Source organism: Littorina saxatilis, linkage group LG16, assembly GCF_037325665.1.
Source record: "Littorina saxatilis isolate snail1 linkage group LG16, US_GU_Lsax_2.0, whole genome shotgun sequence".
Lineage (NCBI taxonomy): Eukaryota > Metazoa > Mollusca > Gastropoda > Littorinimorpha > Littorinidae > Littorina > Littorina saxatilis.
In genome coordinates, this window is record NC_090260.1 from 24,764,160 (window position 1) to 24,779,159 (window position 15,000).

The 15,000-nt window shown below is 48.0% G+C and overlaps 1 protein-coding gene across 2 annotated transcripts in view; it reads right to left on the reverse strand.

The window, feature by feature from the left end:
• Nucleotides 1-2,269: 2,269 nt before the first annotated feature.
• LOC138950645 (uncharacterized) overlaps nt 2,270-15,000 on the reverse strand; it is a 20,498-nt gene continuing 7,767 nt past the window's right edge. For both annotated transcript variants that reach the window (XM_070322360.1, XM_070322361.1), the window contains 6 exons: nt 12,522-14,360; nt 8,692-8,888; nt 8,013-8,167; nt 6,067-7,543; nt 5,432-5,516; nt 2,270-4,888 (listed from right to left, as the gene is read on the reverse strand). In XM_070322360.1, coding sequence (XP_070178461.1) covers nt 2,333-4,888; nt 5,432-5,516; nt 6,067-7,543; nt 8,013-8,167; nt 8,692-8,888; nt 12,522-14,360 — 6,309 coding nt within the window. In that variant the 3' untranslated portion in view covers nt 2,270-2,332. The remainder of the gene's footprint in view (nt 4,889-5,431; nt 5,517-6,066; nt 7,544-8,012; nt 8,168-8,691; nt 8,889-12,521; nt 14,361-15,000) is intronic.

A 15,000-nucleotide genomic window follows, 5' to 3' on the forward strand; every position in this document is an offset into this window, starting at 1 on the left:
CTGCTCATCCGTCGTTTGTACAAAACGCATGTTAAAATACTTTCAAAGACCAAGAAACGCGGACTTTGAAAACAAAAGTCCAACTCAAAATTATAATTACAAACTGCTTTACACCCTGAACGGTTAATTAATGAATGAGTGGAGTAAGATTCAGCTACTTAAAACACAAATCAAACTGTCTTATGATGCATTCAAATCTGCATCAGTTCTGCGGACCCTGGACTCGTTTGAAAATAGAAACTGTAAATAAGAACAAATCGCAACATTTTTCAACTGCGACCACAAAGTTCTTTTTCTCGTCGTAGAGTATTTTAACATTAGCACTATGCCAACAAAGTTGTGATCGAGTTAGTTTCAGGCAATAGCATGTTTTCTTCTCAAAAAAAAAAAAAGGGAAAACAAATCGCGTAAAGCGACAATTAATTTATTTGGTCAATCTGTGAAACTCACGGAATGAAACTGCACGCACTGCATTTTATTTCACCAAGACAAGTAGGTTGACCAACAAAGCGCTCCTGCATTGTCTTCGAAACACAAGCCAAATGAACCTAAGTTGCATAAAACATAATTTATTTTCTTGATTTTTGAGCTTGTTTTAAATCCAAACACAAGATATGTTTTTATATTTTTGAATTCAGGCGATGCTAAAGAACACAGTGCATCGATTTTAATAACAATTTTGATGCACAAACTGATATTTTAAATGTTAACCTTCAGAGCTAAAATGCAATCCAACAGTCACCTTTGGGTCAGACCAGTATTTCAATCAATTTGATTAGAAAATGAAGTCTAAACTTTTCTTACAAAATCGGATATGACGTCATCGAAGACATTTCTCGCGGGGAAAAAATATCTGAGGATATCATCTGGAAGAATTTGTATGTAAAGTTCCATGACGATCTGTCCAGTAGTTTTCTGGTAATCTCTCTCGACACACACACGCACGGACACGCACATACATACATACACCACCACCCTCGTCTAGATTCTTGGTCTATCTGAAACACTTAGTCAAAACTTGACTATATTATGTAAAAAGAACACAAAACAAACACTAAAATTTTTTTTTGCAAATCTACGAACTCAGACGTGGGACATTTGAAGGGTAGTCGAGTGCAGTGGACATTGTACACTAATTTATCTCTCCAAGAAAGGTTAAACACAAATATTATCACAGTTTCACATGTTAATTATCACTTCAATCAATCGGGGACGAGTACTGATGTAGTTAACCAAATAAATATTTTTTGTTCCAGACAAAACGAGGGACAAAAACAGGTATTTCTCATCATCAAAGAGCGCCCCCCTCCCCCCCCCCCCCCCCCAATGTTCCAACAAACACCCATTTAAAAGGAACCAAGAAGCAAGAAAAAAATTCGATCTTATTATGGAATCAGAACAACACTTATGAAGCAACTTTTAGTTTCATTCACAAGCAGATCGGTTAACGGAAACCCGAAGCGAGAATAAGCTCACTCTGGAAAAACTATTTCCCCGTTCACATGAAAATGATTTGGGGAAAAACATGGCAGGCATAATTTCTCATTCTTGGGAAGATACAAATCAGTTCAACACAATGTTATTCAAAGCGTCATATTCTGTTTCCCCTAGATTTGAAGAAGTCTTGAAGTTGTGCCCTTCATATATCTGCAATTTCTAGCTCGCTTCAAATGACAGATATTTACTTATAAGAACAGTGAACGTTTCAGCATACGGTTGAACATTTCATCACAGTTAGTTCTCCAGATTCTGTGTTTTTTGTCGCTGTTGTAACTTGTCTCACATGTGAAAAAACTCGTCTGTTTCGTAATATTTGTGTGTGTTTTGTTTCCTGATTCGTTAGGCACAGAGCAAAACGTCCTTTATGCGACACAGTTACCAAGTTCCATCGCGTGTATGTTCTTAGGTCCCAGTCGGAATCCTAAGCCAGATACTTTGCCAACAACCAGTCACAGATGCACTTGATGTTGTCAAGGAGTCACACGTGTAAAGAACACAGAGAGGGAGAGAGAGAGAGAGAGGGAGGGAGAGAGAGAGGGGGGAAAGAGAGAGAGAGAGAGAGAGACAGACAGACAGAGAGAGACAGAGAAAGAGAGAGAGAGAAGCGAGAGAGAGAGAGAGAGAGAGACAGAGAGAGACAGACAGAGAGAGACAGAGAAAGAGAGAGAAGCGAGAGAGAGAGAGAGAGAGAGAGAGAGAGAGAGAGAGGGGGGGGGGGGGGGGGAGAGAGTGACAGAGAAAAATACAGAAATGGAAAGAGATGGGGGAGGGGGGGGGGGGGCGGGAGCAGAGCGAGAGAGAAGGATGGAGTGGAGGAGGGGTGGAAAACAGGCTACTGGCGCCGGGGAAAGACATGAATGAGGTTTTCAGTGTTGGCGCCGCGAGGTCGGCTAATGGTAGCGTCAGCCATGCCGCCAGGCCGACCCCTGTCCTGCTCCGCTCTGCCCTTCACCTCGTCCTTCTTCTTCCCGTCCTCCGCAACGCCCTTCTGACGTCCTGCCGGCTTGGCCTCACCCTCCGTCGCTGCTTTCTTGTTGCCATGGTTACGTATAGCACCCTCCGCCGAGCCGCTGGCGGCCTCTCCCGCCTTCAAGGCAGGGGGCTGGGGCTTGGGCTTGAGCTTGATAGACGGAACGGTTGATGATCCCGACAACAACGACGGCGAAGACGATACTTTGACGACCGTGAGAGGAGACCAGCCTCCGAGGGTAGACACTTTGCCCAGCAGTCTCGTCTCGCCCACAACACTCTTACGTACGCCGTCTGCCGAAGAAATGGCGGAGGTAGTTTTACTGGTGGCAGTGGTGGTTGAGGAGGAGGTCGCGGTGGCAGCGGAAGTGGTGGCGGTGGCCACGTGGAAGTTGTTGTTGTTGTTCTGGGCCAGCATGGGGTTGTTGTTGCCGTTGTTGTTGCCGTGGCTGCCGTTGATGTTGAAGGTGGCGGAGACGCTGCTGCTGATGTTGACGTTCGCGCAGATGTTGACCTTGGTCTGCTGCAGGAAGGTCGGGCCCTGGGGGTGGGGCGTCATGGCGATGAAGTTGGGCGAGTGGAAGACGCCGGGTTGGAAGATGGGCCCCATGGGGTAGGCGCTGGGCCCGTGGTGGTGGTGGTGGTGATGGTGGTGGAAGGTGTGGCCAGTGTGCACTGGCATGAGCGGGATGAAGCCCGGGGGAGGCACGGAGAGGTTGGGCTGCAGGCACGGCCTCATGCTGTTGGCCTTCATCAGGAAGGCGTTCTGCGCCGCCGCCTGCGGGGACAGGATGGGGATGCGGGGGAGTCCCGGGATGTTGATGCTGGCGTAGGACATGACGTCATTCAGGCGAGTGTTGGCGTAGTAGGCTGCCGTCATCACATGCTCCCGCCCCTTACTGTTGCTGCTGAAAGCCAGGGTCTGCTGCTGCTGCTGTTGATGTTGTTGCTGATGATGTTGTTGCTGCTTCTGCTGCTGCTGCTGCTGTTGTTGTTGCTGCTGTTGTTGTTGCTGTTGCTGCTGCTGTTGTTGCTGCTGAGAGGTTGCCGGCCTGGTGTCACGTGTCATGGCAAGGGTGAGTCCCAGCACGCCTGGCTGCTGGTGTTTGTGCTCTGCGCCCCTGGCCCCGGGGTTGGGGTTGGGGTTGGCGGGCTGCGCCAGGATCTTGGTGACAGGGTTCACACCCTGAACTGCCAGCATCCCTCCGCTCGCCTTGACGGGGAGTAAGCCCGCGGTGGACGAAGTAGGAGCAAACACGCCACCCCCACCACCTCCAGCCTTTTTCCCCGGCGCGCTGTGCAAGTCAGCGGAAGAGGCAGCGCAGTGTGCGGAAGACTTGACCTCTCCCTGTAGGGTCTCCGTCTTGAAGGTCGCCGCCTTGGTCACCTGGCCGTGACGGGTGCCAATCACAGCAGCCTCGTAGCTGGCGAACAGCTCTTCCGCCGTGATGCGGATTCCGTGCGATGACTTGGAACTGTGACCCGACCCCGAGGGTCCGTCAGAGCCCCCGTCCGCCTTCTGCTGCTCCTGATGATGAAGATGCTGATGTTGCTGGAGCGAGCTTGCCACGGAGACACTCTTCACTGATCCTCCTCCCGGCTCCGTCTTGGCGCCCACCTCAACTCTTGCCTGCTGCAGACTGTAGCTGGCGTCCTGCTGGCTGTCCCAGGCGTTGTCGCGGCCCATCTGCATCATCTTCTCCATGTCGGGAACGATCAGCTTGCGGAACTGCTCCGGGATCAGGTGCTGGTTGCACAGGTGGTCTGTCCGCACGGGAAAGGAACCGCCGTTTCCGTCCTTGCCTGACCCACCGCCAGGGAGTTCCAGCGAAGGGATGTTGCCGGACTGCGCCGAAGAGGCCCGAGCCACGTCGCTGAAGAGTCGTCCGCTCCTGTCCGCGCTGGTGGTCTCGTGAAGGACGTGGTGAACGCTGGCGTTGTGGCTGACGCTCTGCACCAGCACCTTCTGGCTCACGCTCTGCGCGTGCAGGCTGTGGCTAACGCCTTGCGCGCTCACCAGCCGACTGACGTTGTGAGACGTCATGTTCTGCGTGATGATGTTCTGGCTGACGTGTTGGGCCGCCACTGTTTGGCTGACACACTGTCCGCTGACGTTGGACGCAGCCCGTAACAGCTGAACGGTTGCCGTGTCGGGTTCACCGACAGCACCCTGAGTTTTCAGCCCGGCCCCCAGCCTAGCCATGAGCGAAGCGACAGTTGTACTCGTGGTCGTCGGCGTGTTCTCCTCGTTGCTAGCAAAGCGAGTAGCAGCGTTGAGACTTTGGAGCTGCGTGCTGGGGCCGTGTTGAGCGGGTGGAACCATGTCCACGAGTCTGGGGACATTCGCAACGTTGCTTGGTTCTGCCAGAAGTTCCTGTATGTCTGTCTCCTCTGCTTGCTGCTGACTGCCGCCTTGACTCTGCGAATAAAAGAGGAAAATACACAAAATAAAGCGTTTCCATCAACTCAATCAGTCTCCCTCACACGAAGGATCACCAAGTATAGAGGCGTTTTTGACAGGTCTTCCTCTTCTTCTTTAATTCTGCATTCATGGGCTAAAACTCCCATGTACACTCGTGTGTTTCAGTTGTCGTTGACACGAAGGTAAGTGAATAGGAGTCTTAAGAGTTTTTCAGAGCGATTTGTTTTAATTGTGGTGGATGTTAAATAGAAAACATGCATAATACAATAATAAGGCCACGGATAGAGAGAGAGAGAGAGAGAGAGAGAGAGAGAGAGAGAGAGAGAGAGAGAGAGAGAGAGAGAGAGAGAGAGAGAGAGAAAGAGAGAGAGAGAGAGAGAGAGTGCGAGAGAGTCCCCCCCCCCCCCCCCCCATAGGAAGAGAGTGGTGCCCCAGGTGGCGTCCATAGAGAGTAAAATCATCGTTCAAATGAAACAACGATCTTGCATAATTATTTCGCACTTGCGCGAAAGTGTGCGCGTGTGTGTGTCAGCAACTAACCATTGGAATTCTCTGGCTAATTCGGACAGGAATCGACCGACGAGCATCCAGTTCTACCTCCTCTTTCTTGGTAGATCCAGGTGCTCTGCAAAAGACAAATCAGATCTTCTTGACTGTGGAAAATACAAGATGCAAAATAATCCGGTCAATGACAGACTGAATGAAAGACGAAAAACTTAAAATACCAGAAAGCTAAAAATACCAGTACGACATTATGAATTTTGATATTTTGATTGGAAACACCGGTAGACCACAACTACAGTAATAATGCACTTATCACTTTGATGTTACTTCATCTTCTTTACTTATGATCAATAGCTCTCTCTCTCTCTCTCTCTCTCTCTCTCTCTCTCTCTCTCTCTCTCTCTCTCTCTCTCTCGCGTACACACACCCACACACAAATACACATACTCACTCTTTCCCTCTCTCTCTCTGTCTCTCTCTCTCTCTGTCTCTCTCTCTCTTACGCACACACAGAGATACACATACACAAACTTACTCTCTATCTCCCTCTCTCTCTCGCTCCTCTCTCTCTCTAACAAACAAACAAACTCTCTCTCTCTCTCTCTCTCTCTCTCTCTCTCTCTCTCTCTCTCTCTCTCTCTCTCTCTCTCTCTCAGATCAAGCAGATTCACCCCGAGTTGTCACTGAACCAGGCGCTGATCTCTTCCAGGATTTTCTCCTTGCATCTCGCCTTGCGCCCTTCCCTCACACAAGGCGCCCCTGCGGTCCCCGCTCCAACATCCATCTCCGTCATTGAGTCCTGGAACGAGTCTTCCGTGGCGGTGACACCGACCGCAGCGTTGTCCGTGTCGTGAGTTGGCTTCTGCGGGGACAGCCTGCTCTGGTCAGAAGCAAGGTTGGAGCAGCTCTGCGCCAGCCTGCTTTCCTTGACAGGCGAGTTAGTGAGTGGGGTAGCGCTGTGTGAGCGGCAGTGAAGCGTGAAGGCGGACAGGGGGACCCAGTCAGGGTGGTGGTGGTGGTGGTTGTGCTGCTGGGGAGCCTGGCTCGCCCCCTCCGTGGCCTGCTGCTCATCTCCCTGCCGCTGCTCCCCAGCCTGGCTGAGGTTGACGAACACCCCTGGATCCAGCGGATTATTGGTGTTGTACCTTGTCTGGCTGTCCATGCCTGGGGTGGCTTCCTGCTTCTGGCCACCTTCCGAGCAGTCTGTGCGAGTCTCTTTCAGCGGTGATGTCTGGCCAACGCTGCTGTGCGGGACATGCTGCCCTCTGCTCTCAACCTCCCCGGGATGCTTGAACGACTTCAACAGCCCGGACCTGGTCGAGTCGTCGGCCGTTGTGGACAGAGTGGCGTCCGCGGTCGTGGTCCACATGCTGTCCCGGTGGAGAGAGGACGCGTCCTTCCAGTACTTGCAGAACGACTCCGGTTGGAAGCCGATGGAGGAGCAGGCGATCTGTTCAGCGAAAGCGGCCTCCGTCATCGGGATGGGTTCTGCTATAGAGTCTTTGTTCGATTCGCTCGCGTAACACGAGCTCACAGTTGGAGCCTCCTTGTGTTTGGCCTGCTCTTGTGGAAACATGTGTGCGTAAGATTTGGTAGCCACGTTGTCCGTATCGTGGGAAGCCATGTGCAGGGCAGAATTCACAGTGCAGCTGCCTGTAAGCTGTGAGGATCCCCGATCGCAGAAGGGTGACCCTTTCCCGCTGCCATCGAGGAGCGTGTTGTAGGCGGGTTGGCCAGCCACGTGACACTGACTGGAGGCATAGCTGTTCATGGCGCACCGCCCGCCCTCACACGACACCACAGGCTGCTGCTCACCGCTGACAAAGCTGTCGTCCTCTGCCGATTCGTTGTTCGAATCTTTTCTGCTCTCTCGTTCGTTGCTGGGTCGTCTGGCCAGCTTCCAGCCCACCCCCTCCCCCGTCCCTGTCGTGCCCGGTCCCGAGTAAAACATTCTAGAAGCAAAAGGTGACTGACGGTCTTCCGAAACTGGTAGTGAATGGTGATGACGCTCCGCCCATGCGCCGTGGTTGTCACGTGAATCGTTTGTCGTCTGCGCCATTTTTCCCGGACATGCGCAGTTTCCCCCCTCCCTGTGGTTGTGGCAATGTTCGTCAGTGTGGGTCGTCATTTGAAAAGAAAAGCCGGATCCTGCAATTGGGAAAATGTGCGTTTCTCATTTCAGTTTCCACTACAGATTAACAGAACGTCAAAACTGCTGTCCTCGTCCAATAACTTTGCCATTTGCAAGAAAGCTCACGCAATCAGAAAAATGTTTACACACACTAAAGAAAAAACAGCAACGAAGAAACATGGTTTTTCCTCCTCGGAATACGGTATCCCACATGCACAATAGATCATCATCACCGTCCTCTCTCCCTCTCTCTACCTTCATCATCATCAATCATCATCATCATCATCATCATCATCATCATCATCATCATCATCATCATCATCATCATTATATCTCTTCCTTTCAAGATGCAGATTATCATTTTGTCGGTTATGCGCTCTCTGTCCCTATCTTAACCTGTCTGGCCCCTCCACCCCCCACCCCTCCCGTTCATGTGTGCATATCTGTGCGTGTTGGTGTCAAAAATTGGTGTTTGCCCGTACTTACCTGACACCGATGTGCTGTAACTGTTGTTGTCAAAATCACGAGAGGTCATGGAAGGGGCGGTACTGTTGACGGACGTCCCTAGCAGAGTAGTGTCCCCTGCTCCTGACGTCTGCACCAAGGTGAGTGTCCGGTTTCTCTGGTCGGAGTCACAGAACCTTGCAGAATGGAGTTATTCCCCTTTTAATCTGATTAATTTTTTTAACTTTTTTTGCTTTTACCGGTCCTTTACCCCCTTCGAAGAATGCTATCAACCAAAATTGTTTTCACAATCAAAATTGAACTACATTTCTACTATCCCCACCTCGTGCCCCTGATACGCATGGACCGATAGAATTAAATGGATCTGAGCCCCCTCCCCCCCCTCCCACCCCCCTCTATCACCCCCCGCCCATCCCATCCACACACGCACGTAAACTTTCTGACTGTACTAAGTTTCTGACGATGACGATCATGACGACGATGATGATGATGATGACGACGATGACGACAACGGTGATGATGATGACGACGACGGTGATTATGATGATAACGACGATGATGAAAGAGACGATGATGATATGATGACGACGACAATGATGATGATGCAGACAACGACGATGAAGACGATGATAATTTGTATTTCAGAAGCGTCTCTGCTTCCCGAGATTAATTAAGTACAAAGGGAAAGTGAAGAACTCACACATCCGAGTCGCTGGCCGATCTCCTCTGGGTGGTGAGGTCCGGGTGAGCAGTCCGGTCCATCATGGCCTGGGTTTCGTGGGCACTCTGGGTGGCGCACAGGGTCACGGGCCCACCTTTCAACTCTGACCCGCCACCCTGCCCCTCCGCCTCCTCGGGGCCGTCCGTCGCTCTCTCCGTCTCTGAACACCGGGAGTCCTGCAAGGGATTCAGGGTTCAGAAGAACCAGAAGAACAAGAAAAACAAGTCGCGTAAGGCGAAATTACTACATTTAGTCAAGCTGTGGAACTCACAGAATGAAACTGAACGTAGTCCGCCGATAGTGCAAAAGGCAGTGAAAGTGACGAGCCTGTTTGGCGCGGTAGCGGTTGCGCTGTGCTTCATAGCACGCTTTACTGTACCTCTCTTCGTTTTAACTTTCGGAGCGTGTTTTTAATCCAAACATATCATATCTATATGTTTTTGGAATCAGGAACCAACAAGGAATAAGATGAAATAGTTTTTAAAATAGTTTCATAATTTTTATATTTTTAATTTTCAGAGCTTGTTTTTAATCCGAATATAACATATTTATATGTTTTTTGAATTAGAACATGATGAAGAATAAAATAAAAGTAATTTTGGATCGTTTTATAAAACAATAATTTTAATTACAATTTTCAGATTTTTAATGACCAAAGTTATTAATTGATTTGTAAGCCTCCATGCTGAAATGCAATACCGAAGTCCGGCCTTCGTCGAAGATTGCTTGGCCAAAATTTCAATCAATTTGATTGAAAATTGAGGGTGTGACAGTGCCGCCTCAACTTTTACAAAAAGCCGGATATGACGTCATAAAAGACATTTATCAAAAAAATGAAAAAAACCTTCTGGGGATATCATACCCAGGAACTCTCATGTAAAATTTCATAAAGATCGGTCCAGTAGTTTACTCTGAATCGCTCTACACACACACACGCACAGACACAGACACAGACACACACACACACACACACACACACACACACACACACACACATACACACACATACACCACGACCCTCGTCTCGATTCCCCCTCTATGTTAAAACATTTAGTCAAAACTTGACTAAATGTAAACAAGTCGCGTAAGGCGAAAATACAATATTTAGTCAAGTAGCTGCCATTTTTCAGCAAGACCGTATACTCGTAGCATCGTCAGTCCACCGCTCATGGCAAAGGCAGTGAAATTGACAAGAAGAGCGGGGTAGTAGTTGCACTAAGAAGGATAGCACGCTTTTCTGTACCTCTCTTTGTTTTAACTTTCTGAGCGTGTTTTTAATCCAAACATATCATATCTATATGTTTTTGGAATCAGGAACCGACAAGGAATAAGATGAAAGTGTTTTTAAATTGATTTGGACAATTTAATTTTGATAATAAATTTTATATATTTAATTTTCAGAGCTTGTTTTTAATCCGAATATAACATATTTATATGTTTTTGGAATCAGCAAATGATGGAGAATAAGACAAACGTAAATTTGGATCGTTTTATAAATTTTTATTTTTTTTTACAATTTTCAGATTTTTAATGACCAAAGTCATTAATTAATTTTTAAGCCACCAAGCTGAAATGCAATACCGAACCCCGGGCTTCGTCGAAGATTACTTGACCAAAATTTCAACCAATTTGGTTGAAAAATGAGGGCGTGACAGTGCCGCCTCAACTTTCACGAAAAGCCGGATATGACGTCATCAAAGACATTTATAAAAAAATGAAAAAAACGTTCGGGGATTTCATACCCAGGAACTCTCATGTCAAATTTCATAAAGATCGGTCCAGTAGTTTAGTCTGAATCGCTCTACACACACACACACACGCACGCACACACACACGCACGCACACACGCACATACACCACGACCCTCGTTTCGATCCCCCCTCGATGTTAAAATATTTAGTCAAAACTTGACTAAATATAAACAAGTCGCGTAAGGCGAAAATACAATATTTAGTCAAGTAGCTGCCATTTTTCAGCAAGACCGTATACTCGTAGCATCGTCAGTCCACCGCTCATGGCAAAGGCAGTGAAATTGACAAGAAGAGCGGGGTAGTAGTTGCGCTAAGAAGGATAGCACGCTTTTCTGTACCTCTCTTTGTTTTAACTTTCTGAGCGTGTTTTTAATCCAAACATATCATATCTATATGTTTTTGGAATCAGGAACCGACAAGGAATAAGATGAAAGTGTTTTTAAATTGATTTGGACAATTTGATTTTGATAATAATTTTTATATATTTAATTTTCAGAGCTTGTTTTTAATCCGAATATAACATATTTATATGTTTTTGGAATCAGCAAATGATGGAGAATCAGATAAACGTAAATTTGGATCGTTCTATAAATTGTTTTTTTTTTTTTTACAATTTTCAGATTTTTAATGACCAAAGTCATTAATTAATTTTTAAGCCACCAAGCTGAAATGCAATACCGAACCCCGGGCTTCGTCGAAGATTACTTGACCAAAATTTCAACCAATTTGGTTGAAAAATGAGGGCGTGACAGTGCCGCCTCAACTTTCACGAAAAGCCGGATATGACGTCATCAAAGACATTTATCAAAAAAATGAAAAAAACGTTCGGGGATTTCATACCCAGGAACTCTCATGTCAAATTTCATAAAGATCGGTCCAGTAGTTTAGTCTGAATCGCTCTACACACACACACACACGCACGCACACGCACACGCACGCACACACGCACATACACCACGACCCTCGTTTCGATTCCCCCTCGATGTTAAAATATTTAGTCAAAACTTGACTAAATATAAAAAGAAAGAAACAAGAAGCGTAAGGCGAAAATACAACATTTAGTCAAGTAGCTGTCGAACTCACAGAATGAAACTGAACGCAATGCAATGTTTCAGCAAGACCGTAGCATCGTCAGTCCACCGCTCATGGCGAAGGCAGTGAAATTGACAAGAAGAGCGGGGTAGTACTTGCGCTGAGAAGGATAGCACGCTTTTCTGTACCTCTCTTCGTTTTACCTTTCTGAGCGTGTTTTGAATCCAAACATATCATATCTATATGTTTTTGGAATCAGGAACCGACAAGGAATAAGATGAAAGTGTTTTTAAATTGATTTCGAAAAAAAAAATTTGATAATAATTTTTATATATTTAATTTTCAGAGCTTGATTTTAATCCAAATATAACATATGTATATGTTTTTGAAATCAGCAAGAATAAGATGAACGTAAATTTGGATAGTTTTATAAAATAAAAAAAATTTCTACAATTTTCAGATTTTTAATGACCAAAGTCATTAATTAAATTTTAAGCCACCAAGCTGAAATGCAATACCGAAGTCCGGGCTTTGTCGAAGATTACTTGACCAAAATTTCAACCAATTTGGTTAAAAAATGAGGGCGTGACAGTGCCGCCTCAACTTTCACGAAAAGCCGGATATGACGTCATCAAAGACATTTATCAAAAAAATAAAAAAAATATATGGGGATATCATACCCAGGAACTCTCAGGTCAAATTTCATAAAGATCGGTCCAGTAGTTTGGTCTGAATCGCTCTACACGCACGCACACACACACACACACACACATACACCACGACCCTCGTCTCGATTCCCCCCTCGATGTTAAAACATTTAGTCATAACTTGACTAAATGTAAAAAGACAGATTACTTCTCGTTTGATTATGTGTCATGTCCTGACGATATAACTACTTGTCCGTGTACCTTGTCCGTGTAACACATGTCATGTCAATGGCCTACTTGTAGGTATCCTTTTTTTCCCAGACGACTCTTCTGCACGTGTGCCATGTCAGTGTAATGTCATGTCATGTCATTGACCAACCTGGCGGTGTCTGTTGTTGTGCTGCTTGCCGCTCTGACACTGGCGATGGCGGTTGCTGTGTCGCTGGGTCAGGTAAGAGTGGTTTCCCCTTCTGGCGGCGTGGGACAGCGGTCGCACGGACACCACTACAGGCTTGCGGTTCGAATCTTTCTGCCCGCTGCCCTCCGCTCGGGACTGAGGCGTGTCGGCCAGAAACTGGTCCCCGCTCCCCTCCCTGCGAGGAACGTCTTCAGCCGGGCCGGGCCTGTCGGCGTAGGCCTCCGAGTAGGTCTTGCTTCCCAGGATCCGGATCTTGTTGGGCGAGTTCCTGGGGAAGACTCCCTGTCCCGGCACGTCTCCCAACGACCTGCTGTCTGCCCCGTCACCACTGCTGTGTGCGGACTCGTCAGGGTATTGCAGCGGGTACTTGTAGTTCAGCCTGGACGAGAATGCCGAGCCTTCCGTGTACTGCGTGTCGTTCTCTGCGGGGGGGTTGGCTGCTGGCTTGGCTTTGACTGGGGGCATGGAGGACGAAGTGGGGATGGAGGTTGTCGTTATGTGTTCAGCGTTACTACTACTACCCCCATCATAGCTGATGGAACTGCCGTCAGTCCTGGAGCTGGAGAAGCCGGGCTGAGGACAGGTAGTGGTGGTCTGGGTGAAGGTCGGGTAGGACTGGGCACTGCTGACGTCATCCTGCTCCAGGTCCTGACTGAGATGGTGGTTGACGGTGGACTTGCGCAGAACGAAGAGCACTTGTCTCTCAGCCTCCTCTGACACGAGGCCAGGGGGTGCGGGGATCTGTGTGTTCGTCTCCAGTTCTTCATGTCGAAAACGTTTCGAGGCGTCTTCCTTTCCTGGCGCTGGGCCATCTGGTTCAGGTCGATTCGATGAAGATGAGGTGCCGTAGACCTCATAGGCGTCACTGTTTTCTGCGTCTTTGACAGGAGGACCTTGCGGGTCCTTGGCAGGGTACAGGTTGTTGATGTCTTGCGCCTGCTGCCGGCTCATCAAGAGCTGCAGGTTCTGGTTAACCTCCTCCTCCTCTTCTTCCTCGATTTGCAGCTCTAGCCGAGCGTTGTCGATCAGGGACGAAATGTCGTCTTCGTCCTCGTTAGGGTTTTTGTGGGACAGCTCCCCGTCTTCGTCCACTCCAACGCGAAAGCCAAAAGGACGTCTGGTGCCTTCCCTCTGACGTCTGTAGCCCGGAGAGGGTTCAAAACTAAACGGCGCAGCATCAGACGCATCTTTCGGATCCATCTCGCCGGCTGTCGACTCTGCCTGGGCAAACCCGAAGTTATGAACGTTTGATAGATCAGACGCCGGCTCGCAGGCTGGCTCCGATGCGTGTGTTCTGCAGTCTGCAGAGAGGCTGGGGTCGTGGGCGAAGTGCCCGCCGCCCTGACTGAAGTGGTCCTCAAACACTCCTGGTTCAGACCCGCCGCCAGGCTCTGCCCCCTCCTTGACAGGCGATACACTCTCCTCCTCACTGTTCGACGTTGGGCTGACCGGCTGACCGCCGTCCTGGTCCTCCATCCAGATCTTGCGCATGCGCGTGGAGGTGACCGTGTTCATCAAGCGGCTGAACTCTATCTGCAGTTCACGTGACTGGGGTGTGGAGATCTCTGACAGCACGCTCCAAAGCCCGGGGGAGACATCCGGTATCTGTTGTTGCTGCTGTTGTTGTTGCTGCTGCTGTTGTTGCCGCTGTTGTTGTTGCTGCTGCTGCTGCTGCTGCTGCTGTTGCTGCAGCTGCTGCTGGTAATGCTGTTGATACTGGGGTTGTTGCTGCTGTTGCGGCATAGGCTGCTGATACGGTTGTTGTTTCTGGGGTAGTCTAGGAGACAGCAAGCTCGAATTCTGATGAAATGAAAACACCAGATAAACAATCGCACAGTAAAATTGAGAATGTGACAAGTTAAGGTTTGTCGCAAACATGGTTGATAGGAACCAACTTCAAATGTTATTGTAACCCAGGTGAAAAGTCATATTTACACGACAACCATCTGTATTAGGCCACACAAAAAAAATAGGTGTGGTTAAGGTAACATAGCCCCCCCCCAAAAAAAAAATAGGGTAGGAAGGTAGGCAATCACTTTTTTTTTTTTACTTATTTTTCTAATGTGTACAAATTAAACCTACTTGACAGGGAAATAAGTGTGCGACTCGAGCGCTTTCGCTTTCATTGCGTTTTCTGCACTCGTTTTTGTTTTTTGTTTTTGTTTTTTGACAAATGTAAAAAAAAAGTTATAGGGTCGGCCCCTAAAAATAGAGTAGGTCGGGTTACCGTAACGACACCTGTTTTTTTTTTTAGGCCTTATGCTTAAACAAGGCGACTTTGCTCTGGTGTATTGGACTACGATCTACCTCCGGACATTCAGACACACTCACACAGAAAATATATTCGTTACTTATGATATAATTTCCAAGGAGGCAGAAGATGCAGGGACAGTTTAACTTCAATTCAAGGGCCTTGAAAATGACTCTCAGAATTGAAGGA